Source organism: Tupaia chinensis, unplaced genomic scaffold (assembly GCF_000334495.1).
Source record: "Tupaia chinensis unplaced genomic scaffold, TupChi_1.0 Scaffold143584_1, whole genome shotgun sequence".
In the NCBI taxonomy this organism is placed as follows: Eukaryota; Metazoa; Chordata; class Mammalia; order Scandentia; family Tupaiidae; genus Tupaia; species Tupaia belangeri.
In genome coordinates, this window is record NW_006203430.1 from 1,572,869 (window position 1) to 1,589,642 (window position 16,774).

Sequence of the window (16,774 nt, forward strand, 5' to 3'; positions counted from 1 at the left end):
ATGCTCCCGAGGACCTGAAGGTCAGGGGCTGGGGGCTGCTGAATGCAAAGAGAATAATGGGAGGAGCTGCAGAATAAAGACAGGGAGTTAAGATCTGAGGATAGTGAGATTGAGCAGTGATCAAAGCTGACAGCAATGAGAGGTACAGGGTGTGACCATCTGCAGGCATGGACAGCAGACCATCTGGAGGCTTGCAGGAGGACAGAGGAGGAAAGTGGAGTCCAGGGAACCTCAAACCCTAGGCCTTGAGCTCTGTGGAATAGGTCAGCTTCCCAGAAGAAGAGCCCTTGGAGGATAAGTAGTCCAAGGGCCACAGGGAGTATGCAGACTGAGTGGGTATGGAGATAGGAATTTGGTGGTTACAATGAAAAACTTGGAGTAATTGCATCAGATTAGTGAGCACTTGATGGAGAAGGCAGTTGAAAGTCCAGATGAGGACAGATCCAGGGGACTTTGGATTTGAGAATGAAGATTGATTCAAATAGAGATCTGCACGCTTCTCTGTATACATATAAAGTGGCAGCTCCAGGAAAGGCCAGCATCGAGAAGGAATAGGACAGAACCCGCAGGACTCACTTAACCATAATTTAAGTGTGTGATCTGCACCATCTCTGTGCTCTTATCTCTGCCTTCTCCAGCTCCCATTTGGTCGGAAGCCGAACACTTCCTTATAGAATATAAGAAACTTATTTTGGAAAAGTCCCTGCTGCTGCAGAAGACCTCCCATATTCATCTAGCAATGAGACACTGCCAAAGGACTTGAGGCAGGTACCTACCTCTTTCTGACAGCCAACTGATCGAAAGACAGCATGAGGTGGCTACTTTGTGTGAGGCCAAACTGATGGGCACCGGAAACATACTCTGGAACTGTGTCCACTGCACACTGTTCCTGGAAGAGATGGACTGGACACTCAGCCACCATGGCCAGAACCACAACACATCCAGGAGAAAACACCCAAAAGCAACTGTACCAGAACAATAGCAAGAATAACACGAGTGTGCACTCAGTTCATTGGGGGTTTAAATAGTGCATTCGGTAGCCTTTAACTCTGAGAAGGCAAGCAGAACTTCTGCCTTTTACCTTAATCCCACTCAAGTTCACTTAAATTCACATGACCCTGAGACACTGGAGTCTCTCCCATGAAATTTTATCAGGCCTAAGGTGCAGAGGCCTACCTGCGGCCCCATTGAAGCCCTCCACTGTGACCCAAGGCTCTGGAATGGCTGCAGCGTAGACACTAAAAAATTAGAAGTACCCACAGGTGACTGTCACAGGGCCTCATTTTGAGGTCTCTAAGTCTACACTGAGAGGAGCAAGGTGCATGCAGGAGGGGCCAGGCTGGAAGCACTCTTAGACCCAAGACAGAGGCTTGGGAGCCAGGGAAAGGGCTTGGTTCTGCAGGCTGCCCTGACCTTGCCTGTACACACTGACTCCATGTTGAAGGAGGCCCCAGACTCAGCCTTCTGGCTTGAGGTGGGCAGATGCTGCCAAGAAAGCTGTCCTGAACTCTGAGATGGGTCTTGCTAGAAGGCACTGCTTTTGATACAGTGCCATTATCTAAATGAGTAGAATACATATTTTCAACCAAGGAGAGAGCAAAATCAGGAGGAAAAAACAAAACAAAACAAACCAATAATTGTCATTAGAAATATTTGCCCAAACTGATTTTTCCTAAAGGAGTCTAATCTTTTTCTTTCTTTCTTCTTTTAAAGAGATTTTTGCTATATGGCACATGTGCTTGCCAGAGACACAGAGACAGAGAGAGAGACAGAGAGTGAGAAATCACCCCCCCGGGGCGAGGGCCACGCCACAATCCCTTCTCTTCCACTCTCCTCTCAGGATATTGAGCATGCATGCACATGCACCCAGCATGAGTTTCGAGCCACCAGGTCCGAGACTTACACTACAGTCAGCCATGTGGGAGTCCATAGACGTAACCGTTACGCCATCTACTCGTCCCTCTTTTTATCTTTTCTTTTCTTTTCTTTTCCTTTTTCTCTTTTTTTAAAAGTAACTATGATGCAGTGGCTTACATCAAGTACTTACTTTTATGTTTTCTGACTAAATCTAAAATCACCAAGGAGTCCTAAGAGAAACTCTGCCCAACCCAGTCAGGTTACCTTACAATCAGCAAACGCTGGGTTGTGTCCTCTGCAAGTTTGCTCAGAGCCATTCCCACTCTGTTCCTGCTCTACCTCTTATCATGGGGGATGATCCCTGGGGACTATTTTTCCCAGGCTCCTTTGAAAAGTGGCTTCTGCCTATGGATGGCATTGCTGGGAAACTGGAGGTGGATAGGGGGAGGAAGCCCAAGTACTCCTCCCTCCTGCCAGCTTCAGGTGGCCTTCCTGTGGGTGGGCTCCTACCAGGAGACCCTCCCTGCTCTGTTTCTGCTCCCTTGGGTCACCCTGGGTGCTGATGACACCACCTCCTCCTTTGCTTAATAGTTCCACTTTCAGCTTTCCCAATACCTTTCTCCATCACCAAGGTCCCATTTTAACCTTTTCTGGCATATGCTTTCTATTCTGCCTGGCCCCGACCGATATCATTAAAGAAAACTGCTCTTACTGGTTCTGGGACCGGCTGGGGCACTGGTACGAGCTCGCTGTCCTCTCTGTGAAGACTGGGCCTTTCTGAAAGCAAGCAGGTGTCCAAATCTGCACTCTCATAGCCAATAGCACTAGTGAAATCCAAAAGCCTAGGTATGAACGAGAAAGAGTTTTGAGAATTAAGACAATATAAACCAACACATGAAGCCATGCCATTTGATTACTGACAATTAAAAGCCCTTAAAGACCATTAGGGCCAATCGTGGTGGCACAGTGGTACCATGCCACTCTGCAGTGCTGGGAGCCATATGGAAGATCAGGGTTCTGTTCCCGGGTCTGCCAGTACATGCCGGACATACATGCCCCTGATCCCAGCTGATTGGGAAAGCTTGGGAGAGGGTCATGGCATAAGACCTATTGAGGGGCTGGTCTCTCTCTCTCTTTCTCCACACCTTCATGAAAGAAAGAAACTTTAAAAAAAAAAAAGACATGAATTTTTTTTTAGACAAACTGACTATTTCTCCCAGTGATTAAGAGTCCATGTATTCTATTTACATATTTTTCTGTTTGATTTTTCCCTTGAGATGGCAACCTGCCCCTAAGCCAATGCCCATGTTAACTCCTGGCCATGTCTGATCAGCCCTCAGGAGTCGGCTCCAATGCCATCATCCCAAACCCCTGCAGCCTGGCTGTGGGCTGTGTCAGGGACAGATTTGGTCTCTAGTTCCCACGGTAACCTAATTCAACACTGATTTTTTTTTCTATATTTTAAGTTGTTTTTTTCCTCTCTCTTTCCCTCCCTTCCCTTTCTCTCTCTCTATATATATCTTTATTAAGAGACAGAGACTGCTATAGGATCTTCTACATTTTGGATCTCCCCCCACCTTCCAGCCAGACAAGTGGATTTACCTGACATATTCAGGTAGACCTGGGATCTGAACTCCCAGCCCTCACCTATAGCCCAGTACTTTGTAATGGTGTCCAAACATCTGCACCACCATGGCTGGACCAACACTGATTTCTGGTTTATAAGCTTCCCCTCTCCAGGAGGTCGTGAACTACACTTGTCATATGTCCCTTTATTCTGCAGATCTAGCAACGTATCCTGTGCCTGCATGGATCCCCTTCTTTAAAATGATGTCAAAAATATATTTAAACCAATGCTATTTATAGACAATCCTGGGGAGCTACTGCTTAATAATTTTTTTTTTCTTTCAAGAATGATAGCTATGTTTGTCCATCATTCTAATCCAGTAAAATCCATATGAGGGAATTTTATGATTGAATAATGGTGTTCATTTGTTATGTAGAAACTTGCTCGGCCTTTAGATAATCTCAAACGGCAAAATTAGATTGAAGTATAACATTAGCACTCACCAGCAACGATCAGAAAGTCCCAAAAGAGGCTGAGAACACAGGTACACTTACTCCATGTTTAAGATCAGGTTTCTGATACAGCCATGGAATGATCTTCTCATTTTAAGCACCGAGGTCTCCACACCCTCCGGAATTCCTCCTATGTACAGGTTGGATATGTTTATCGTCCTTTCTGCTAAAGGACCCAACTTCATTTCTACAGGATTAGTCTCATCCACTTGGACAGTGATGATTCTGAAAGATCAAAGAAGATGAGGAATGAAAAGTTTTAAAATAATAACACAACAACTCTTTTAATACATAATCCCAGAAAATTCTTCCCGAATAATTAATGTTCCCAGAAGACACTTTTTAACATGACATTATGGGAATAAAAAGGTGAATCTTGAAAATTAAAATTTATAATGAAACATTCTCCAGAGATGAAAGAAACACTATTTAATATCATTGAATTCAAGTGCTTTGGGGGAGAGTATTTTCATTTTACCTCTTGACTTATGAGGAAAATGCCCAATGTGCTTTGAAAACATTTGGTCTACAGTTTTGGAGGGATGCTGCTACAGTGAACCAATATGACTAGAAAAATCATGACACATTTTTGCATAGAAAAATGTGTCATGAGTTTCCCAAAGACCCAATATAATACTATTTACTACAGAATCAATAGAATGTAAAGACAATTTATATTAGGGCTCAGTAAAAGGCTCGGTTATGGTTGCTCAATTATGAAAATCCACAACATCTTATTACCAAACAGTTGAAATGGATTCCCAAGTAGGCATTGTAGTGAGGTTCTAGAATTACATTGAAACTACAAAGACTGACTGCCAAGGACACCATCCTGAGTATCCCCATCACATTCCTGCGGAAGCATGGCCAGAATGCCCTCTGCCCTGGTTACGCACATGCCTCGTTGTGTGTACAGTACCTTTGATTCCTAGCCATGGAGATGGAGTGCTCTTGTCCATCACTGAATGTGCCCGTAGGAGCGTGCAGCAGGGCTTTTCTCAGACTTGTTCCATCCCCAGGACTGACATGCACTTCCACGTGGCCTCCAATCAGCATGATGGAAAAGAAGGGCTGGGAAGGGTGTGGAGAGAATTCCCCATACAAAACACATTACTATGTGCTCTTTAAATTTTCCATATTATGATGTGGGAAGAAATACCACAAAACAGTTTAAGAATCTCGTCATTGAACAACACAACTACTTTTTGATGGTTTAATTTGCTACAGGGTGTATACACCAGAGAGACAGAGGAAGAGAAACAGGGAATGTGAAAAAGTACCCCCCATGGGGGATAGCCATCACACTATTCTTCTCCTCAGGATTTTGGGCAAGCATGCTCACACTCCTGGTGTGTTTCTCAAGCCAATGGGTCTGGAACTCAAAGTTGGCCATGTGGGATCCAGTTGGCCTTATGGGATCCAGCCAATTTAACCACTATACTACCAACTGGCCCATAACATAATATTTAAAATTTAAATATTCGTACAATATGCATTATGTATTAAATGTTCATACAATATGCATTCTGTATTATGCAATTATCACTAAATACATAGAAGATTTCCAGGTCTACATAGTGCTCATATTTATTTCTTATTGCTACATTATGTACCAACAAGTAGATACTCTAGGAGACTTCCAAAAGTTCATGGAAAATGGATTAAAGTATGAGTTTATTTAGGTACAAAAAATAAATTGAAATCTGTGTCCATCTTTCTTTCTTTTTTTTGGGAGAGGATTTTTGCTATAGGGTGCGTGCGTTTGCCAGAAAGACAGAGAGAAAGGCAGAGAGACAGAAAGCGAGAAATCACCCCCAAGAGGGGATGGCCATGTCGCAATCCCTTCTCCTCCATTCTCCTCTCAGGATCTTGGACACGCACGCACATGTGTCCAGTGTGATTTTAAGCCACCAGATCCGGGACTTGAACTGTGGTTGACTACATTGGAGTCCAGCAACATAGCCATTATGCCAACTTCTGGTCCTTGTGCATTGTGTATTCACAATACGCATTTTCCATGAACTTTTGGAAGACTCTTTGTATTGTAATTTATCTTTCTTCAAATGAAATTATAAGTAGTTTCTAATCTTTTATTACCACAAATATGAACATTTAACTTAAAAAAATTTGCAGGTGACATTGTTTCTAACATTTATAAAAGTGAGATTAAAGAGTTGAAACATTTGAAAGTCTCTGAAGCTCTTGAAGCTTGCTGCCACAATGAAAGAGGTATAACGATTCACAGGGCCACCAGCAGAACTGGGATGCCAGTTCACCATACCCTTGCCAGCATTGGGTAATATTATTCCTTTTTTTTTTTTCCTAGTTTAGTAGGCAGACTTTGATTTGCAAGTAATCCTAATAAGGCTGGAAGAAAATTGTTTGACAGTTCCTTAGAAAGTTAAATAAGGGCCAGCAGGTAGCATGATGGTTAAGGGAATGGGTCCTACATGGCCAACTCTACAGTTTGAGTCTTAAACTTACAGTTTAAAAAACACACTGGACACTTGTGCATGCATGCTCAAAATCCCAAGAAGAGAATTAGGAAGGGACTTGAACATAGTTATCCCTTAGGGGATGATTTCTCACTTTCCCACTCTTTTTCTGTCACACACACTCTCTCTCCGGAGAGTACACATGTTCTATGACAAAAGTCTTAAAAAAAAAAGGAAACAACAAATTACCATATGCCCAGTAATTTCACTCCTAAGTATATACCCAGAAGAACTGAAAACAAACAAATACTTGTATACACGTATTGACAGGAGCATTATTTATAACAGTGAAAAGGAAGAAATAATACAATGTCCACTAGTGAACTGATAAGTGAATTGTGGTAGGTACACAAAGTAAAATATTATTCAGCCATCAAAAGAAATGAAGTATGTGGAAGAATATGGAAGATTTACTGCTGAATGAGGCAAGCCAGGCTATGAAGGAGAGACACTGTATGTCCCCACTTAATATATACTGAATGTCCGCACTCTATAACTGAAACTGATGGGTTAAAGGATGTACAAACACAAGAGGTGGATGTGAATGCCAGATGTGTGTGTGTGGAGGAGTGGGGCCTGGGGAAGAACATTTGGAGGAAGGATACGGAGACAGCATTGTTGAGACAGGGAGGTAGTGTTGTTATATTTTGATCAACTCAACTGGGGAGAAATGTTCATATATTGAAATGCTCACCTTGTAAGCTAAATAATGTGATTGAATGTATTAAAAATGTAAATAAAAATAAATAAAAAATGAATAAATAAAATAAAATAAAATGGCAAATTCACTAAAAAAAAGAAAGAAATGAAGTATTACCCACACTGCAGTGTGGATGGGCTTTGAAACATGATAAGTGAAAGACGCAAAAGATCACATCTTACAGAATTCCCTTTATATGAGATGCAGAGTAGGTAGAGCCATCCATAGAGACAGAAAGCAGATAGGTGGTTGTCAGAAGTAGAAAGGGAGGGGGAATGAGGGTGACTACTTAGTGAGCATACACTTTCTCATTTTGGGTGATGAAATGTTTGAAACTAGAAAGAGGAGGTGGTCTCATAGCATCATGAATGTATTAAATGCTACTGAATTGTTTATTTTTAAATGGCTAATTTTAGGTCATGTCAATGCTCACTTTAACTAAAAGAAAAAAGACTAATGGAAACACAAACCAATCTCAGCCATTGTCAGTTCATCAAGGAGTGGTTCTTCTGTGTTTGGGGTCTGCAGACCAGTACTGCAATCCTGGCTCTGACACATAACACCTGTGTGACCTTGGGCAGCTAACCAGGTTCTCTGAACCCATTTCTTTTTTGGAGAGGTTCTTGTATAGGACATGTGTGCTCACCAGAAAGACAGAGACAGAGATACAGAAAAGGAGAAATCACCCCCCAGGGAAGATCACCACACCGCAATCCCTTCTCCTCGATTCTCCTCTTGGGATCTTGGGCACACATGCACACATGCCTGGCGTGAATTTAAGCCACAGGGCCTGGGACTTCAACTGTGGTTGACTACGTGGGAGTCCAGCAACATAGCTATTATGCCAACTGCTGGTCCCATCTGAACCCATTTCTTCCTCAGTAAAATGTAGAATCCAGCATCCACATTACAACAGGCATGTGATAATTATATAGCCATGTCTGTAAAGCATCTTGCACGACAGAGAACAGTGCTCTAGACTACAATTGCACAGACTCCATTTTGTTGAGACAATACAGTAGCATTCCAAAAAATCTCTTCGAATTATGTGACATAAGCACAACTGAGCAGAGGATAGGGTAAATATCACCTAGACCACTGAAACAGAGTAAGTATAGAAAGCCTTCTTCTTTCCTCTTTTCTACTGTTGATCTACTATGTTCAGGATAAGGCACATTCTCATTCTGCTGCTTTCAAGCTCTTGTTATAATAGACAAAGAAAATCCTGGTTCAGGGAGTGGTTCACTAAAAACCTGAATGGAACTTGAAGACTTGCTCTTTTAGCTTTAGAATGAAGAGTAATGACCAGAACAAGTGGAAGAAAATGCAGCATGTACTCTCTGAATGACCTTTTTAAAAATTAGAGAAATTAGAGGTAGACAGCAAAAATCTTTTGACTCAGTCTTTAGTCAAGAAAGATGGATTAGGCAACACAAGAAATCACTGATTCATAAGGGGAAGGCATTCAGCACTAATAACTTTTTCTTATTACAAGTGCAGATCCATAAACTACTGGGAACACAGCTACAACAAACACTCCTGAGTCAGTGATTTTCCATTCAGTGTTTCCTGAAGTCATTCCTTCCCTGAGCCTGGGGCTTCATAGCATGGGGCTACTTACCCCAGGTGCCTGTGGATATCCCTGCTTCTCCACTTCTTTGTTGAGGGCAGCCAGAATGATGCCGCTGCTGCTCTTGGTGACAAACGTGGCCAGTAATTCTGATTCTGGTGACAAAGACTTGGGTGGCAATTCAACGTAGCCGCCTCTCAAGAAGCTAACACTTCGGATAGGCTGGATGTGGAGAAAGAGGAATAAGCATGGTAGGTGTCCTCCCGCAGGCTGCATGATGGAGCTTCTTGCCCATTTCCCCATCATCTCTCTTCTACCCCACTGGTTCAGATTATTTTTCTTAAGTTTATTTATTTATTTCTTCCATGGGGCAGGGGAAGGCAGACACCCACAATAGGGTCCTCACACTGTGAGATACCTCCAGTTTCAGCTAGACCAGATCATGGGCAGGTAGGCATCCGTGAAGTACAGAGGTCTTGGGACCTTCCCAGGTGGGTCCAGGTGTACCACCATGGCATTACTTTCTGGCCCCTGGATTCTGTTACATTATTATGTTGATAAATCAATGGACATTTATAGAAACCATCCCAATATTAATAAACATTTCCCACCTCCAGTACACAGCCTTTTCTCACTCCGTAGGAATTTCTGAGTAAATCAAAGGTCGATCTGGATATTTCCAGGTTCTTGATACAGCCCACAAAGTTCCTGCTGGTGACACCTTTCCTGTAGGGGAAGGGCGTAAGAACCACCGCACTGACATTAGGATTCTGTAATTCTATCTGAAAGAAGGAACTATGGATCTACACATCTGGAAAACCTGTTACCATGTGTCACTCTGAAGAAATGTCTAGACTTTGCTCAGAATGATATTGATCGCCATAATTAAGGTCAAACGAATATTCTCCATAGGACTAGAGAAACAGATCAGACTTAGTGATCTTGGCTACTTAGATGGCTACTACATAAAACTATGTGTCTTTTTTTCCTTTTCTTTTCTTTCCTTTTTTTTTTTTTTTTTTTTTTTTTAGAGATTTTTGCTAAAGGGCACCAGAGAGACAGGGAGAGACAGAATGACAGAAAGGAGAAATCGCCCCCCCCCCAGGGGATGGCCACACCACAGTTCCTTCTCCTTCATTCTCCTCTCAGGATCTTGAGTGGGAATTCACATGTGCCCTGCATGAGTTTTAAGTTGCCGGGTCTGGGACTTGAACCGTGGTCGACTACATAGGAGTCCAGTGACATAACTATTATGTCATCCAATGGTCCCAAAAATGTGGTTAATATTTTAAGGGGGACTCTTACAGTCATTATAATATAAATACACACATGAAAACACAGGCCTGTTATAAGACGCAGGGCGCTGTCATGGGAAATGATAGCACATAGATTGCATCCAGTCTCCTTGTAAATAGAACATTCACTTCCTTTGGGAAGTGGGTAATGCTATTTCCTAGGATCAGATGGTTACTGGGCATAGTGCATATTCATGAACATTGTCCTAAAGGAAATAACTGAATTTGGTAAAGTCTGAGATTATCCAAAACCTTACTTCTTAGCCTTTAAGCAGATACCATATTCTTCTTACTGGAAGATGACATACTTTTGGCTGACATCAAGCTGTCACACAGCCAGGCTCTCATTTCCAAAACATGGTGATTACTGAATCCCTTTGAGCTGTATTCTGGGGCATCAGCCAGGCACTGGGACACTTTGCAATAACGTGGCTTTCTGTTACAGTCACACCTCATTTTTTTCTTCCATATTGAACAATGAGTTGTAGATCATAAGCACCTACATGCTTTGGGACAAATCTCAACTTTTTTTGGAGCTCAGTTTCTTTTAATGGGAATGAGGAAGCTGACCTCTGTGATACTCCAGCTCCCTCTGTGGTCTGGGCTGTGTCCTTTTCTCTGGTGTCTACGCTGTGTGCCTTTTAGGCAAAGTACAGATGAGTTATGACACAGCTGATGACTACAGAAACACCCCTTGGTCCCAGGAGGGCAGAGAATAGTGGGAATGGAGCTTAGGAGACAGGCTTCCGGTCTTTACTCTGTCTTGGCAAGGAGGAAAGAGCTGGCAAGTAAACAACTTCCCTGAGGTTTAAATGCATTCATTCCTAAGATCAAAAGGTGACTATAGCTGCAAATTGTGTTCCTCTAAATTTTCAGAGATTTCTAGCAAAGAAAAAGGAGAGTGTGGGGAAGTGGATCCTGGGCCGATTACGTGGAACCATTGGAATGGCTGCGCTTTTGTGCCACATACTAGGATTCTGTAGAAGAACATATAAAGATAGGGTATTGCTATCAATGAATTTGAAAAGCGCAGGGTTGGCATGACCCAGTCTGACACTTAATGACCCTACTCCCTGGAAGCTGTCTTGTTCTGACTATTGGCTTTTCATGCATTTTTTTTTTTTTAATGATGAGGAAGAAGCTTAGAGCTTTGTTTGCTTAATCCAAAATTACAAAACTGAGAATAACAAACCACAAAAAAGTTTATGTAATCATTAAAGTCACAAAGCTAAGCACGAGTTGATGCCATAAATGGATTCCATTCTTTCTCTCTCTTCTGTCATCTTTTATCTAACATCCCAATGCTGATCTTTCAACTTTCACATTCATATTTTTTATTATAATCACACAAAGGGGGAAATCTAGGTACGTCTACATAAAGCATTATTATTTATTTATTTTGCTTCTAAGGAAATTCTACTACTCTACAGTGTCTAGTGAGGAGGAAGTGTGAAAGAAAGTGGGGTTTCCAAATATTGCATAGTAACAGTTTTTAGATGTTCTAAAGGTAATAAATATAAAACCCTTTTTTTCTGTAGAAGGATTGTTTTATTTCCTAATTAATATGGCATAGATACTTTGAATAAAAGCAGATGTTATAGGTTAAGTTGTGACCTTTCAAAACTGTTGCAGCTCTAACCCCCTAGTACTTGAGAATGTAGAGAAATAGGATCTTTGAAGATGATCAACCTCAGATGAGCTCAATAGAGTGGCCCCTAGTCCAGCACAACTGTGTCCTTATGAAAGGGAAAATATGGATACAGGGTGACCCAGACACAAGGGAAGACAATGTGAAGTCCAAGGAAAAACATTAGCTTTAAGTGAAGGAACTCCTGAAGGTGCCAGAAGCTAGGATCATGGGACTGATTCTCTCTTACAGCCCTCCAAAGGAAGTAATCCTGCCAACACCTCACATTTGAGCTCATTGTCCTCAGAACACAGAATAAGCTGCTGTCGTGTAAGCTACCCAGTCTGCGGTATTGTTACAGCAACCCTAGCAAACTAATACAGCTGGCAATTAGCCACACAAAAATTGTGCTGTTTAAAATACCTTACAACTCTTGACCAAGGTAATCCACCCACATAAATTGGATCCTTTTCTAGACGATTGAGGTCGGAAGATGCTCCTGGAGTCTCGCCTTGCTTGGTTTCTTTATTACTGGTATTGTATGTATCGATAACTGCTAGGAGTCCTAAAGAGAGACCAAAAGGAGTGGATGAGAAAATGACAATCACTCTCTACATTAAAGTGAGATGCAAACTTCCGCCAAAGACATATTCTTTTAAATTCTGCAAATTTGACCAGCTGAAGTTCTTGAGTATTAAAAGAAATGTGAAAAGCCTTTGTATAATAGTCAATAAATCTAAATAAATAGTCAATATCACTAAATGACAGCAGCATACATGTGGAAGAAAATAAAATGGGTTTGATTCTTGATTCCAGTTCAGCAGTTAATGATAAATAACACATCTGAACACCACAGATAACAGTAGATTTCAACTAGAATATCACTCAAGAGTACCCAGAAAACTAATGTAGATTAAAGAATATTGGTTTTGGAAAGATTTCTATTTTTTTTGTTGTTGTTGTTTTTTAGAGGTTTTTGCCTTAAGGTTCACAGGAGAGAAACAGGTACAGTGTGAGGGAAAGTGAGAAATCACCCCCCCAGGGGGGATAGCCACGCCACAATCCCTTCTCCTCCATTCTCCTCCCAGGATCTGGAGCAGGCATGCAAATAAACACACCCAGCATGAGTTTCAAGCCACCAGTAGAGGACTTTAACAGCAGTCAGACATGTGGGAATCCAGCGACATAATCACTATGCCATCTGCTGGCCCCAAGATTTCTATTCTTATGATAGCAACTAACATCAGGTGAGTATGTCTGGATACCTACCTTGCTTCCGGTTTCTCTGGAAGACGATTTTGTACCAGGTTCCATTGTTGTAACGCCTGTCTGTTATAAGAGCAAGAGGCCCTGAACCCAGGTCAACGGTGACTTTAACTCTGCCATGGACCAGCTCAATGGATAAAAAGTCTTTCTGTAAAGAAGAGAACACAGGGCTGACCCCTTAGCTCGGTGGTTAAGTGCTGTATATTTGGAGCCAGAGCCCACACAGCTGACCATGGCTTGATTTCTAGGCCCAGCGGGTTGAAAGACCCACCAGCTGGGTGTGCATGCATGCCTCAAATCCTGACAGGATGAAGAAATGGAGGAAAAGGAACTGAGGTGTATCCCCACCCATTGGGAAGTGCTTTTTCTCTGGTGAGCACATGTGCCTTCTGGCAAAGAAGAGGGAGAGAGTGAGAGGGGTGGGGAGAGAGAGAGAGAGAGAGAGAGAGAGAGAGAGAGAGAGAGAGAAAGAGAAGCTCTTCACAAGTATTTTTTTTTCCCCCATATAGTCAAGGATGGTAGAAACCTCTTATAGTCAAACTTAGAAAACTGGATCTTGCCCCTTAGCCAGGAGTCTAGGCTACTGTTACGGTTTAGATAATGGCTTATGTCCCCAAATTTCATGTTTTGGAATTTAGTCTTAGTGGGCTGTGATTGGATAGCCCCCAAAAGTTCAAGTGTGGGAACTTGGTTTTATTACAAAGGTGCTAAATGAAAAATTAATTCCTTCATAGTGTCTCAGGGCAGGGCCTTTGAATGTGATACAGTCATTAATGCAGGGCTCCCATACTGAGGTCTGGGGAGTTTCCAAGGAGAGGAAATGAGGCAGACAGAGCCTCAAGTTTATAGGCCATACTCAGCTCTGCTCAGGGTCTATCTTCCACTCTTTCATGATGGATTTTCTATTCACCACCACCGTGAGTGAATAAACCTCTATTTCTCTGTAAATCACCCTGTTTTGGATATTTCTGTAAGCAACACCATAATGAACTAAGATGAATTTAAACTTAAAATGTCTACAATGGCTTTCTAGAATACCACATAACTATAAATGAAACACTATTCATTGTTACAAAAATCTACAATTCAGTAAGAGAAATGGAATTTCTTTGTATTCTTGTTTCATTTAGACCAACAAATGAGTCAGTTATAAAAACAAAACTAGGAGGTTGAGAGACAGAAATTATCAGCACACAAGATGAAAATGGGGACATGAAATTTCTGTAGAGGGGATTTAAATAAGGCCACAATGGTCACAGTGAACATAGACCAAGACAAATTATTTTGAGTTAAAAATTAGAGAACAAATGCTTAATTGGTATCTATAATACTGGAAGGCCTAGTTTCTACCTGATATTCTTCCGTATTTTCCAAAGGCTTTTCAATAAATTTGTGTTAATATAATAAGCAAGTGGTTTTACTATGGGGAAATTGTATGTCATATTTGTATGTATGTATGAATGTATTGGGTCTTCAGGAAAGTCATAATGTATTTTTGCATTGAAAACAAAAGAAATTACAACGTGGGGCCTGGTAATTACAGTTTTTTTTTTTTTTCCTCCATTTCTCTATCCTGTCTGGATCCCGGGCACCTGCACACAAGCCTGGCATGTTTCTCAAGCCAGTGGGGCCGGGATTCAAACCACTGTCAGCCATGTGGGATCTGGTTCTCCCCTGCTTAACTGGTCCACTATGAGGCTCCCCCACATATATATTATATTAGTATATGCTCATAGAAATTGTGTGGCATACATATCATATATATTATATTAGTAAATCCTCATTAAACTTAAATAATCTCACTGAAATTGAAATGTGTAGTACATACAATAAGGCCCAGTGCCTCAGAAAGACTCTTACGGTGCCATTTGAAGCGAGGTAGAGAAGAAGCCCATTAGGTGAAAAGGAGTTAAAGAGTATTATAATCTGAGTCACGGTAGTCCGGAGTGTCTTCTCAATGATGGAATATCCACTCCCGTCAAAATGGAAGGAAGCATCTTCCTCCTGCGGACTATAAAGCAGAAGAGATGAAGTATAATCCATACTCAGGAGAGTAGAGAACAGATAATACGTTTACTGAGTTCTCCCTTGCAAAGAGCATGGTAGAGTTATTATTTCTATAGTTTGGTAACAAATCATCCTATTACAATACTTCAAAAAGTTTGTGGAAAAGTGGAATTAAATGTAAATTTATTTTGGTATAAAAATTTTATGAAATCCACACATATTTTTCTCATCATATGTATGTTCCAGAAACTTTCTGAAGACCCCTCATATAATTTTTGTTTTTTTATCCACAGAGCCTGGGCCTTGAGTAGCTGGTCTTTTTTTCTTAGTTACTGAAGCTGCTTCAGAGAGATATGGGTGAAATTTCTCTTCCCCAAGGCAGGTCAATAGAAATCTAAACTTCCTCAGCCTTTCTGTCTTGTAAACTAATTCTCTGACCTACCTTGTCATATTAGAACATGAGGCCTTCATTCTAGAGGGCTCCTGCCCCATATCCAGGAGGAGGGAATGCTGCTCAGAGAGCCCAAGAAAACAGAGCAAATAGGCCTTGGTGGCTTTTCCCACTCAGTTGATCAGCACTGGGTCACATCCTTTTGTCCAATCCCATTTCTACATGATTTTCCATGCTTTGACCATGCCCATACAAAGAAACGTCCATAAAAAGCCCACAAGGAGGAGGTTTCAGAAGCTTCTGAACCTATCAGGCCAGCAGGTAACATGGTAGTTGAGGTGCTGGACTCCACATGGCTAACCATGGTTCACATCCTGGACCAGCTTTCTCACTTTTCCTCTCTCCTTCGCTATCTCTCTCTGGTGAGCATATGTGCCCTATGTGAAAAATCTTAAAAAAAAAAAAAAAAAGGTTTAAACTACACAATTCCAAGCTCTGAGTCTTGTGAGGAAACAGATCTAACAATGACATAATGAAAACATACCCATGAGTTTCTAAATGCAAAGCAAGTTGCTTTAAAATGATCATGTCAAGACTCACTGTTAATTATAGATATCTGGACAGAACCACCCATTACATAGGAGAAATTATATCAGATGTTACATTTCTCTAATGGCAAAAGGCAATTTATTCCCTTAATTAATGAAATGCTAGAAAACAGAATTATCTACTGAAAGAGTTTCATCTAATTTGTTATAAAATAATGAGGGATAGGTGTTGAGCTTGCTGAGATGAAGTTATTTAATCCTTCTATTACGTCAATGTGTGCAAAAAAGATACTAGTTTTTCTCTATTTCCAAACTAATTTTATTTCTAGAATTATAGAACTTGGTTAGAAATAAGAAAGTACTTATCTATAAAAAGTGACTGCACGCACAAAAAATTTTCATTCTCGGAGGTATTTTCAAAATACAAAATGTATAGTGATTTATCCAGTACTTCATTGTGGCATTTTGAGAGAGAAGGTTGTTTAAAAACATGTCTGAAGTTTCTAATTTTTTGTTTAAGTCCCAGAGGGTGCATGCGCTTACCAGAGAAAGACAGAGAGACACTGAGAAAGGGATAGGGAAACTGTGAGTTAAGAGAAACTCCTTTTCTGTTTAATCTTTTTTGAAAAATCTTCCTGAAAAATATCCAACTGTTAGCCTGCTTTCAAATGAATAGAACCTTTAATCCCCAGAGGGCATGTGCACTTGCACAATGAGACAGAGGGAGAAAACAACCCTCAATGGGGCATGGTTATGCCACAATACCTTCTCCTCCATTTCTCCATCCTGTTGGGATTTGGGGCATGCACACACACGCACTTGACATGTTTTTCAAGTCTCTGGAGCCAGGTCCTGAATGGTGGTTGGCCTTATGGTAACCAGGTCCCTTAACCACAAGGACCAACCCTGAAGATTCTAGATTTCATGATCCTTGTTCAA

General features: G+C 41.3%; 1 protein-coding gene across 1 annotated transcript in view; it reads right to left on the bottom strand.

Annotated features, from left to right (window-relative positions):
* Positions 1-16,774, bottom strand: part of LAMA1 (laminin subunit alpha 1) — a 142,001-nt gene that overhangs the window by 9,335 nt on the left and 115,892 nt on the right. Inside the window, exons 49-57 of the mRNA XM_006164146.3 lie at positions 14,750-14,900; positions 12,893-13,037; positions 12,047-12,188; positions 9,313-9,427; positions 8,753-8,923; positions 4,856-5,007; positions 3,979-4,161; positions 2,570-2,699; positions 777-889 (exon numbers count right to left, since the gene is read on the bottom strand). Of these exons, the coding sequence (XP_006164208.1) occupies positions 777-889; positions 2,570-2,699; positions 3,979-4,161; positions 4,856-5,007; positions 8,753-8,923; positions 9,313-9,427; positions 12,047-12,188; positions 12,893-13,037; positions 14,750-14,900 (1,302 nt within the window). The remainder of the gene's footprint in view (positions 1-776; positions 890-2,569; positions 2,700-3,978; positions 4,162-4,855; positions 5,008-8,752; positions 8,924-9,312; positions 9,428-12,046; positions 12,189-12,892; positions 13,038-14,749; positions 14,901-16,774) is intronic.